The sequence below is a fragment of the Haplochromis burtoni genome, unplaced genomic scaffold (assembly GCF_018398535.1).
Source record: "Haplochromis burtoni strain Fernald_Lab_line unplaced genomic scaffold, NCSU_Asbu1 Contig_374, whole genome shotgun sequence".
NCBI lineage: Eukaryota > Metazoa > Chordata > Actinopteri > Cichliformes > Cichlidae > Haplochromis > Haplochromis burtoni.
Genome location: NW_024582735.1, coordinates 204,031 through 216,864, shown reverse-complemented (window position 1 = coordinate 216,864; position 12,834 = coordinate 204,031). Strand labels below are relative to the sequence as shown.

At 39.6% G+C, this 12,834-nt stretch overlaps 1 protein-coding gene across 3 annotated transcripts in view; it reads left to right on the top strand.

The window, feature by feature from the left end:
- Positions 1-12,834, top strand: part of arhgef10lb (Rho guanine nucleotide exchange factor (GEF) 10-like b) — a 49,470-nt gene that overhangs the window by 11,079 nt on the left and 25,557 nt on the right. For all 3 annotated transcript variants that reach the window (XM_042229016.1, XM_014340474.2, XM_042229015.1), the window contains 7 exons: positions 1,027-1,119; positions 2,931-3,101; positions 3,825-3,970; positions 4,823-4,989; positions 6,391-6,506; positions 12,161-12,288; positions 12,408-12,508. In XM_042229016.1, coding sequence (XP_042084950.1) covers positions 1,027-1,119; positions 2,931-3,101; positions 3,825-3,970; positions 4,823-4,989; positions 6,391-6,506; positions 12,161-12,288; positions 12,408-12,508 — 922 coding nt within the window. The remainder of the gene's footprint in view (positions 1-1,026; positions 1,120-2,930; positions 3,102-3,824; positions 3,971-4,822; positions 4,990-6,390; positions 6,507-12,160; positions 12,289-12,407; positions 12,509-12,834) is intronic.

Genomic DNA, 12,834 nt, shown 5'->3' with positions numbered 1-12,834 from the left:
GCATGTAACTACGACGGTGTTTGCTAGTTCACCTTACAGGCGTTAATTTAATAACGTGTTTAGCCTTATTGTCAGCCGGTGATCAGCTGATCACGGGGCCGGGTTTAAAAGAGAGACGTCATCCACCTGTTCGCCGCTCAGAACCGGTGCCGTTTATGTCAGAACCAGTGCCATCATGGCACCGGATACCGGTACCCATCCCAACTCAGGACCTTACTGCAAAGTAACAGTGCTAGACACTTCACCACTATGCCACACTGAAAGAAAGAAAAATACATAGAAGTAAAATTCCCGAACATATAATCTGTAGTTATTTAATAGTGTTGTCAGTGTTACAGACTATAGAACACTTATGAACTTCAACTGAAACATTCAACTACAGCATCTGCGTGAATACCATGACATCTTTATTGAAACACATATGCACATTATTCTCTGTCTTTTCAGACAAACAACACAAACAGTATAATGTGCCACAGCCACTGTTTGGCCACCTGTGCTATTTAACTTTAATATTTAATATGAAATCATTTTAAAATGCAGCAGCACAAAATGCAGTCAATTTGAGAGAAGAGAATCCTCTATATGCCTAAGAAACAGTCTGCTTTGATGATCAACTTTTTCTGCTTTCCTGAGGAACATCATCTGTGGTTCTTTTACCCACACCTGGAAATCTCAGAATAAGGAAGGGGGAAACTGTGAATCAGCCACTGAGATCAGCAGCAGACTTTCAATATCAAGAGTTAATACATATTTGAAAATGACTCAGCTCTGTAGTGTTGTACAGCAACCGTGGAAGACGAGGAAATCCTCCCCATTCTTCCCAGCATGCTACATACAGGCATAGGGCAATATTCCATGTGGACCATAATCAAGTGGTTGTAGGATCTCTAACTGTTAGTTACAACCATTTACCTCAAGTGATCAAGTGATCTTGGAAAATACAATACTTTGTTTTGAAACATGAAGCACTTCCTATTTTAAGCTCAGTGGAAAAAAAAACAACTCTTTTCTTTCGACCTTTAGAGGAAGCAGGCATCGAGCCCAGACAGAATCACCCTATATGGCTTGATGGTCAAACCTATTCAGCGCTTCCCACAATTCATTCTGCTGCTACAGGTGAGTGACTGATGACACACCAGTGACTGCATCACTCTGATCCCTTGTTAGCATGTCTCAACCTCTGCACTCGTGGGTCATGACCATGGAACGCAAGCTGAAGGTTCAGGTTACAGTTATTACTTATTTATCCAAATCTTACAAGGCAAGCGAAGCAACCAGTTGATGAAATGCAGTTTAAACAGATGACTTGCATGCTAAATAGGAAATGCTGACTTTTAGAAAAGGTGTGTGGTCAAGTGTATATGTCAATTCATACTGAAACTTACCGACTCTTCTGGAATACTGTAAGGCTGAAAAAGTTATACTGAAACTTTCTGATGAAAGGAAGTGAAAGGCAGTTCTCGCCACTGTCTACTCCAGTGCACTGTGCATTCAGCAAGTAGTACTGTACCAGAAAGCTGGTTTTTCAAAACCCCATTCAAAAAAGTGAAACGAATTGCATGAATATTTAATATTACACTCAGTTAGAGTACACGTCAGTACACAGTTAATCTGCATGACATAAAAAAGTTAGCCTATTGTTTGTGAATATAAGTGACAGCAACAGCTAAATAGGTAACAATGCAACAATTGTTGTTCTAAATAGTCTCCAGCTCCCCTATAAACTGGTCGAAATCCACTATTTTACCACTCTGTATGGATGAGGAGGATGTGGCAGATCTTGTTTCGCCCCATCACCTTCAAACAGACAATATTAGATATTTAGGTATTAAAGTTTCCTCCAAGCTGACAGAATGAATGATGAATTTCACTCCCTTGTTTAAATTTATCCCAGAGGATTTAAACCACTGGATCAACCTACCTATATCACTTAGTGGAAGGATAGCAACAGTTAAAATCTCAGTCCTTCCAAAATTCTATTATGTATTGTCAGTGATCTCTGTATCTCCTAAAACCTCCTTGTTCAAATCTATTACCGTAAGTCATCTCTGTCAAAATTTTGTTGGAAAAATAAAACTCCCCATATCAAATTGTGCAAAAACAAAAATCTCCAGGAGGTCTAGAAGCAGCAAATATAGAATTATATTATTTAGCTAATCAGCTAAAATATCTTATTAAATGGTTTAATCCTCAATCCAAATCGTTCTGGTTACAAACTGATCGAGCATTATGCCGAGACATACTTTTATTGACTCTCCCATTCATCAGACAAACTTTTCACAGCATATCCATAGAGTCATCTCTGTCAGCCTGGTGGGAAATATTACCAACTCCACAGCCTCACCATCTCCTTACTCTCCTATTTGGAATAACCCAGATAATCAACCAAAAACAAAAAACAAAACCCCCATTAAACTTCACCTCTTCGAAAATCAGAGGAATTACACATCTTTGTCACTTTACCCAAAATAAGACTTTTATTAATTTTTACAATTTAATTCAGGTCTTTGGCAATGACAATTCAGTTTCTTGAGTACTTTTAATTAAAATCAGGGTAACTTTAAAAAACAATGGCTTCAAGGAGGAAGTGTTACAAACCCTTGGTTCAGAGAGAGGATGAACTGAGGGGCTGCACTAAACGTGATATAAGACGAACAAAGAGTATTTGTCTGTCAGTCATTCTGCTCTAGTCCAAAAATAAAATAAGGACTCAAGAGAATGGGCAGACTTTAAATGATTAAATAATATTTAATCTTTCCTTTTTTAACCCACTCACTTAAATGTAAGGTTGTATTTGGTAAAATACTATTGTCAAGTGAAAGTTTTTCTATATTTTCTGTCTTTATAATGAGTTCTCTCTATGGACTATTAAATTCTCTGTCACCATAAGATATGTTATATGAACAGTCTCTGCTGTGTTGCATCAGGACATGTTGAAGAACACTCCAAGGTCCCACAGTGACCGGCTGCCCCTGCAGCTGGCTCTGACTGAGCTTGAGACCCTGGCCGAGAAACTCAATGAGCAGAAACGTCTGGCTGATCAGGAGGCTGAGATCCAGCACTTAGCTCACAGCACTGGGGAACGCAATCTCAACAAGGTGACAACTATGCATTTATTTATGCAAACATAAGCTGTTCATGAAACTTGTGGGTAAATTTGAGATAATGGCATGACCACATATATTCAGAAGTCACCAGAAAGTCCATTCACTTTCCTTTGTCCAATCAATCTTTAAAAACAAAGCTCCAGCTGTATGGATGCAAAGAACAAGCTTCTCTTACATTTTTGAAAATGGTGTAAGGAGATTCCACAATCTGTGGGAGAATCTCATCTGATAGACTTTATTTGCATTACCCAGCATGAATTTGCATAGATGTTTGATTTTTGAGTCCTCTTTCATTTTTCTAGCTGGACGTTGAAAGTACATGGTTGGGTGGGTTCATCCTCCAGCATGTGTTCAGCTAAATTAATTTGTATTGCTCATGGTACCTCTGGGCAGCTGACGGAAGATCACCAAAGTTCTCTATTCAAGCTGAATTTAACACTAGTCTGCCCAGTAACCAATGGGTTACCTTAATATGGGATAAAATAAATGAGAAAAATATTTTCTCAAGGAATTTGATATCTTCAGCTAATCAGCACCATGCCAAACTGTCTGCAGATATGAAGATGTACTTTGTCAGCTCTTAGCTTGTGACATGAATCTTACCTGGGATAAAACTACTCTGAAACTTGATTTCAGTGAAGACATTTCTTGATTTCTGTAGTTTCAAACATTATGTAAGAATACTTTGTAATCAGTGACCTGCATTGTTTTTAGCTGCTGAACTCAGAACAGAGGCAGCTGATTCATTGTGAACTTCTTACTGAGATAGTTTTTGGGGATAAAGGTCAAGTTATCAAGTCAAAGGAGCGGAAGGTCTTTCTCATCAACGACACCCTCATTTGTGCCAATGTGAACCTGAAGTAAGTACCAAACCTCTTTAATCCCAAACTTTACTCCTAGGTGTTTCTGAATATCCTGACTGGTGCGATACGTATAGTGACCAAAGTCATCTTGTGGTGATTGTTGTTGTGAATTGGCACTATATGAATAAAATAGAATTCAATTAAAATTAATTGAATGGTTGGAGTGAATTTGCAATTACCCAGCTGTTATTATTTGGGATATTATACAAGTTCGTCTCGTAGGGTTCTCAGAGCTTGAACAGGTACTAAAAGAAACCCATGTCAACTACAAATATTGATGCTATTATTGGTTTTATCTCCTTATTATTATTATTATTATTATTATTATTATTATTATTATTATTATTATTATTATTATTATTATTAATTAATTAATTATTTACCAGGGGAAACTGGACTTGTATTCTGCTTTGGCTCTGCTGCCACAGGGACAAATACTTTTTGGCCAAAGTGTATTTAAGATACTAAATATGGAATTTGCCCTGATACATCAATTGGTGTAGGACTGTGTGTGCAATAGTCCTTAGGCATCGATAAACGCGCTTTATGAGAATGCTTGTGACTGGGTGAATGAGATTTGCAGTAGAAAGTGGTTTTAGTGCAGGGTTGAGTGGAAATAATGTATGTATTGGTACCAGTCTGTTTACCTGCATACGTAGATATACTTCCAACACAACCCCTTGGTTGACTTATTGAGTTAATAACCATCTTTACATATGTTACTAAGTGTCAGTGAATCTAGATAAGAAAAACATTTCCTAGACAAGCTGCAGTTACGCCATAGCTGTTGTGTCCTGCTGAGACCCCCAGTCCTTTGTTGTAAATGTTTGCAATGTATTTGTCCACCAGGGGTCCCCCTGACATCAACACCCTGGTTCCTGTTGGTCCTAAGTACACAGTGAAGTGGAGTGCTTCTCTGCTGCAGACTCAGGTGGTGGAGGTGGGGCAAGATAGTCTGCAGGGCAAAGACGGTGTCATCACAGCCAGATGTCACAGCTCTACTGCCAGCATCACTGGTACCATATCCACATCTCATTATCTGAGCTACCACACAGATTGCTGTGCAGTATACTAAAAGCAAGCAAATATTAAGAATTTGATTGGGAATTATTCCAAGCTATCTGTTTTAAAGTACTGTGTAAAGGTCTTGAGCCAGGAGTCATAATTATGACAGAATCACAACAGTGTGCCTTTCTATAGAATACTGATATGAATATATTAGTGCTGTCCGTGTTATGGTGCTATGGTGTTAATGTCATTTTAACAAGATTAACGCTGACAGCACTAATTGAATATATGTTTGCAGAAAATATAAACACAGGCTGTGCACACTGAACAACCACACAGAAAGTGATGCTTGTGTTCTATGATTATTGCTGACTTTTATTTCTGAACATGAACGCATAAAACAATTATTTCACTGCACTGCTAATGTTCTTATATAAAATGGAAAATCGAAATTTATATGCGCTCTGAGTGCAAAGCAATATATACACTACCAAAGTGAGAGGCACCCTGAACCCAAACAGCTACCACAGCATTCTGCAGCACCATGCAGGACCCTCTGGTATGAGCTTAGTTGGTCAGGGGTTCATCCTACAGCAAGATAATGACCCAAAACATAGATCCAAGCTGTGCCAGAACTACCTCAGGAACAAAGAACAAGGTGGTGAGCTTGAAAACACGGAGTGTCCAGCACAGTCTCCAGACTTAAACCCCATCGAGCTGGTTTGAACTGGACAGAAGAGTGAAAGCAAAGCAACCTACAAGGTCCACGTTTATGGGAACTTCTGCTACAGATATGGGAGAATATTCGATTTCTATTGTAGAAAGAAGCCACAGCTGTGTTCAGCTGTTATATCAGGTGCTACTTTGATGAGTCAAAAGTTTAGAATACATTTTGGTCTATAAATTGATTCCATGATTTCTTTTACTCCAATTGCGTATTTGTACTATGCTTTCATTTCAGAGTGCAATGAGACATTAAACTGCATAACTTTCATGAGCCACACCCATTTTCACACCTTGGCTCATGTGATTAGGTAGAGGATCATCAGGGGGTCCTTTGTCCCTCCTTGGGGGATACCCCCATGGGGTTTAAATCTGCGACTCTCCACCATTTGACCCTAGAACTGAAGAAGCTTCTCGGATGAGAGGTGAAACGTCTTCAAACAGCCTAAAGAAGCCCAGATGCTTTTCTTTCCAAGCTCCTTAGACTACGATGCATGTGCTTGTTGGTTCTGGGGCGTGTGGCTAGATGTTCTGGCCTCCCTTGGGGTGGTGCTCTGCAGTGGCTTGGGAATCTTTGGCATTGGAGGGGGACTTCCCCAAGCACCCACCAGAGGTCCCCTCTGATACTGAAGATGCCTGGTACAAAGCTGTCATAGATGCTAAATGTGACCACGTATGTGTTTCAGGTAAAGTATTGCTTGGCCCTCCAAGATTGTATCAGGAATTGGAAGAGCTGCAGCATGACCTGGCTGTAGTGGAGGAGGTCTCACTGTTGGTTGGCACGCTCCACGGAATCTACCAGGTAACAATATTTATTATTATTTTCACTTTGCTTTATGAATTCAATTCAATTCAGTTCAATTCAGTTTTATTTATATAGCTCCAAATCACAACAACAGCCACCTCAAGGCGCTTTATATTATAAGGTAGACCCTACAATAATACATACAGAAAAAACCCAACAATCAAATGACCCCCTATGAGCAAGCACTTTGGCAACAGTGGGAAAGAAAAACTCCCTTTTAACAGGAAGAAACCTCCGGCAGAACCAGGCTGAGGGAGGGGCGGCCATCTGCTGCAACCGGTTGGGGTGAGAGAAGGAAGACAGGATAAAGACATGCTGTGGAAGAGAGACAGAGATTAATAACAAGTGTGATTCAATGCAGAGAGGTCTATTAACACATAGAGAGTGAGAAAGGTGACTGAAAAGGAAAAACTCAATGAATCAGGGTAGTCCCCCAGCAGCCTATGCCTATTGCAGCATAACTAAGGGAGGATTCAGGGTCACCTGGTCCAGCCCTAACTATATGCTTTAGGAAAAAGGAACGATTGAAGCCTAATCTTCAAAGTAGAGATAGCGTCTGTCTCCCGAATCCAAACTGGAAGCTGGTTCCACAGAAGAGGGGCCTGAAACCTGCTGCTTTATGCAGCAGGTATGTCTTCCTAAAAGTGTTCTGAAAGCATGTGAGATATAGAGATTGGTTGATCACAGCTTTTCTGCTGTTCCATCGATAAATCGACAGATATATTGATGTGTTCCTTCTGAAATTTCACTCTTAAATTTTATGGAAACACTGTCACACTATGTAAAATCACACCTTTTAGTTTTGGTGTCATATTTGGCAAGTGTTAGCACTTTGTAAAAGAGATTTGTTCTGATTTCATTTTACAGATTTTCTCGATTGCTTAAACACATTTCTTGAAACTATGCCTTGTATCCCCAAAACAGTAAACACAAATCCATAATGTCTCACCCAATTTCCCAAACATCGTATTGTCAGGTCAAAATGAAGCTCTACACTCAAAATCATTCACTCTTGCTGAAAAACCAAACTTTGCCCACAGACATCACACAAGACCTCAAAAACACACACACGACAACATAGTTGTACACACTGGTGCAATAAATGTAAAACAAGTTACGTTGCTTTTGGTTCTTACCCTCAAAAACCTTTTCACATGATGAACACAAAAGACGCAACCAATGTATATACACGGGCATACGGTTCTCTGTCATACACTTTCCACTGCCATGCCGAAAATAACCCCTCGGGTTTAGAAAGGGAGAGTATGCAGGCAGAAAGATGTTAGAAAACCTTGGGTTATTGGTAAACCAGTCTCGAACCAGAGCAGCGTGATGGAAGCTGACAACAAGAACGTAGTGAGGCTGCTCTGGCTGCTGGTTCCCCTCAGTCCCACTTGAACATATGTTGTCTCAGACCACCAAGAAAAGCAAGGAGAAGCATAGTGTTATAGTAGGGTGACCAACCATCCTCTTTTTTTGCACTTGACTTGTAAAAGCCTATGTGATATTTTTTTATTTCACCATTCATTAACCGCACAGAGAAGGCATCATTTAAATATGGTAACGTTTTCTTTAAGCAACCAGAATACAGTTTTTCTGAATTGCTAAAACACATTTCCTAAAATCTCATCTCTTTGTCTCAAAACACTAAACACAAACTGTAAAATTCAAACTACACACACAAAACCTTTGATTTGTCTTGCAAAACCAAACATTTGACCCCAAACTATTTTAACTTTTCTCAAAATCAAGCACTACTGTCAAAAACCACACAAAACCAGCCAATGTGCAAACACAACTACACACTACAGAAATAAATACAAAACACTGTGAGAAAGCGGGAAAATAATGTGTATTTATTCATTCATTTATACTTGTACTCACATTTTAACAACAAGAACAAAAAAAGAACTGCAATAAAAAAAGTTACATATACATAAAAAAATATATATTTTACAGCATATTCAGATAATTTAATCTGCTTGAAGTAGATTTTCCTGTGTTTACAGTTTTTTCTGAATGCTTAAACCCTAACTGTGATTCCTGTAGCACAATCTCTAAAACTATTCAGACTTATAGCAAAACCACTCACTGAGTTTGCAAAACTAAAAGCACAAAAACTGCTTTGCACTCAGTTTGCAATTTTGTAACACACACTTTGCAAAACTGTAGGCACAATTCACTGCACAACACTCAATTACCAAATTTCCAACACACTCCTAGCAAAAGTATACACATGTATGGCTATCATTAACACTAATTTGCCAACTGTCTGGCACACTTTCACATGTGAAAACTTTTTTAGATAATTAGTTCACTTTGCAATCAGCCTAAGCACTATAATACAGGTAAGCTGTGTGTGCGGAGTACAATGGAGGGAGCAGAAAGAGTGAGAAGTAGAGGAGGCCGAGGAAGAGGACGTGGAGGTGAAGAAGTAGGATGAAGAGGACGACAAGGACAAGGAGGAGCAGGGGAAGAGGAAGGATAAAGAGTAAGAAATAGAATTACTGACGACATCAGAGCTACAATAGTAGACCATGTAATCAACCGTGGAGTGACCCTGAGGGAAGCTGGCCAACGGGTCCAGCCTAACTCGAGCTGCTACACTATACCAGCCATCATAAGGACATTTTGAAATGAGCATCGTTAGCACAGTCACTTTGCACTAAGACTTGTAGCACTGCCGTATGCTAATGAGGAACACAACAATACCATAGATGTAACAATACTGAAACTGTTACTTTACAGAATTGCTAGCTGACCAGATGCTGGGGGCAGAGGAAGAATGTCCACTGCAGACCAAGAAACCCATATAGTCAATATGGTTGATTCTACTGTCTTGGTTTTGATGAGTGTGAATAAACACCAATACTTGACGTTTGGATCCTTGTATGTTTACATGAGACTATGACAAAGGTGTGACCTCAAATTGACATCTGTACACAGAGAAAGCAAAAGCCAGATGTGTTTTGTATTCATACCATCAGTGTGCAGTTGGCGCATTGTGTGCTTAGTAGATGATGGCTTGTGTGTACTGTTTGATACGGAAACACCATTTTTACGAAGGTGTGAAGAGTTAATCTAGCTGTGTTTGCTTTTGCAAGAGAACTACAATGTTTTGATTATTGGGTGACAGGTTTTCTTATTTGTGTGAAGAGTTTTGCAAAATTAGCCAATAGTTACAAAAAATGTGCTTAAGCAATCAGAAAAAACTGTAAGAATTTCGGTCGTATACTTTCCATCTCCATGCTAAGAAAAACTCCTTGACAGGGTTCAAAAGGGAGAGTATGGTGGAAGAAACACAATGATAAAATGCTGCTCATTGTGAAACCAGTTGCATATTTTTGGACCTCGGTGAAAGCTCACATTGTCCCAAATGATATGGGATGCTCTGCCTGCTCGCGATGTCTCTGCTCAAGCAAAGCATCCTGTAGACCATCCAGGAATGTCGTTAGAAGTTCGGTGTTGTATGGCCCAACAGTAACATGACAGCAGAGAACCCCATAGCTGCTGATGGCAGCACAGTTACATTTCCACCACGCTGGCCAGGCAGTTCAATAATGGCACGTTGAGCTATGACATTGCGACCTTTTCTTCTCCTTTTTGCTAGATTCAACATGTATGTTGTTTTCTATAATCCACTGCTGTGTTCCATGCAGTCGAATTCCATTATTCTGATTGACCATATCCACAATAAGTGTCACCTGGTGTTGTGAGCGCATTCATGTCCTTCCACCCTCATGTGGCCATCCTTCAATTCTAAACAAAAAACAATTTAGTTATAAGTATACTTGTATACACAGCACATGTATACATCATACTATTCATTTACACAACTAAAATTAGTTTGTTGTGTACTTGACTCAATGGTTAGGCCTCATGAATACATCTTCGTGGATGAAGCTGTATTCAATCTAGCAAAAAACAAAAGAAGAGGTTGCAACATGTGTTTTCCATTTTGAGTGGTAGAGAGTTAATGATGAAAACAGTGTGTTAGTTGTGTTTAACTTCTGTTGCCTGTGTGCACCATTCTGGATACAAGTGCACCACACTGCTAAATGTGTTTTGTGTTTGAGAATGTGTTTAGAGAGTTTTGGTAAACGGGAGATTCAGATTTGCCAACGGTCTCCTAACCAGATGAATAGTGTTTAAGATTTTGGCAACTGTGAGATTGATTTGATGAAAGAGTTTTCATAGTTGACAATTTAGTTTTTACAATGGGGTTTAGTGTTTTAGCAATTCAGAAAAACTGTAAATAAAGTTTTTCATGACCAAGTGTCCTCCTTTTGGAAATCAAAATATGGTCCCCCTATTTATAGGGTCCTAGAATGGCATGGCAGTGGTGTACCCCTTATTGGCTGATGCCGGCACAGGGAGCAACATTCCCTCCACGCTGACCAGGGGGCATTTACAATAGCCCAATGGCCAATTATGTTCCTCCACCTCCTCCTCCCTGGTGTCCTAGACCTCCTTCTCCTCCTCCTCCTTGAAATGTCTTTGGATCCATTGTTTCAAACCTGAATGAGCTGACTTTGCCGCTTTTGTCTATCTATCAAAGTTTCTGATTGGTGTGTGATACATTTTGACTTCTAGTGTTTCCACTTCGTTAATTGTGTGCTAATTGAGCTAAAACTGTGCTGATGTGAGTTAACATTATTGACTGCTAGTGCTTTCTAAGTGACCACATGGTGTCAGCACTGACAAATGTAGGGATTTGTGTGTAGAGTTTTGCAGTAACAGTTCACCACATCTGACTCATGTGGTAAAGCAGGGGCATAGTGTTTATAGCTCAGGGTAATGGGTGTGCTTTTTGGAAAGTGGCATTATGGTTTTGAAATTTGGGTTCACAAGATTGGTTATAGTGATTAAGCAATCAAGAAAAACTGTAATACTTCATTGTCCTCTTGATTAATAATAATTGTTTTGTTTAACAAGTTAAATATAAATATATCATAATAGCAAGCTGTTTTGGACAGACAGCTATAACTGCATTAATGCCTACTATCTCAAACCAGGCATACATATGAAGAAGAATAGTACCGGACAGATTTTTAAGAACATGAGTGATGTGCAGAGTAGTAGGTAGATGATTAAAGCTCTCACTCTCAATTCAATTCACGTTTTACAAAATTCACATCAAGGTGCTATATACTGTAGGACCCTACAGTAGTATTGAGAAAATGGTATGGCTCAACAGCTTTTAATGACCATAAAATTATATGAAAGAATTGTAGGTTAAGAAGAGAGGTGATCATCAGTGAGCAGCAGTATGTCTAAGCACATTAGTGATTAAAACTCTGAATGTGTATGTAAAAGACTGCAACCCAACACACTGTTGTTGCGGTTGTGTTAGGGGTTCTTATTGATTTTGCACTTATATAACTCTTCCCAGTTCGGTACACTCTTCCTCTCCTCTTGTCTCTGATCTTATTATAAAAAGGGAAAAACCTCGTTAGATAAATTATTTCCACCCGTCTCTCCAACCTCCCTGGGACCGACCCTTGAGTTCACTGCAGCACCTGCAGTTGAGCCAGCGACCACACCTCTGCCGTATTTGTTTATTAATAAAAAAAAAACAAAAAAACACAACCCCACCCCAAGCAAGTGAGGTCCATCCTTTATTTCCCCCTTTTTTTAAATCTCCCTGCCAGAATCTGAATACCACAGTGTCTCAGGACTGGTGTCTGGCTCTACAGAGGCTCATCCGTCTAAAGGAGGAGGAGATCCAGAACGCCAACAAGTGTCGCCTACGCCTATCTGTTCCAGGCAAACCTGACAAGTAAGTGTCAAGAGGTCCATATCCAAAGCAGACTTAGAGAAGGGGCAGTGAGGTTTTACCAGGCAGAGGTGTGTGAAAGTGTTTGAATATCATGTGGTCATATCTTCTATGCCTGACAGGTCTGGTCGTCCAGTGAGCATCATGGTGGTCTTCAACACTCCCAACCCCTTCAGTAAGATCTCCTGGGTGAACCGTCTTCACCTCGCCAAGATAGCCCAGAGTAAGTTTAATTGTGTGTGTGGAGTGTGGAAATGGACTGCTGCGTGCATAGCATTTTGATACTCTGAGCACTCAGATTCACAATCTTTTTAGATTTGTGCTTCACCTAAAAACTACCAACCAGTTAGCAGTGCTGATAAATGCTGTAAAACAATAAAAGCCAATTTTAGGTTAAATTGAAATTTGCAGCCTATTCATGCTGAGACATGAGTTTGACATTAATTCACCAATAAATCATCAAATTAAATTTACATTTAATTTTAATCATAAGTTGTATTTGTCTTCAACTTTAAAGTTACTACATACATGCAACCGTGGTTCAGGGGG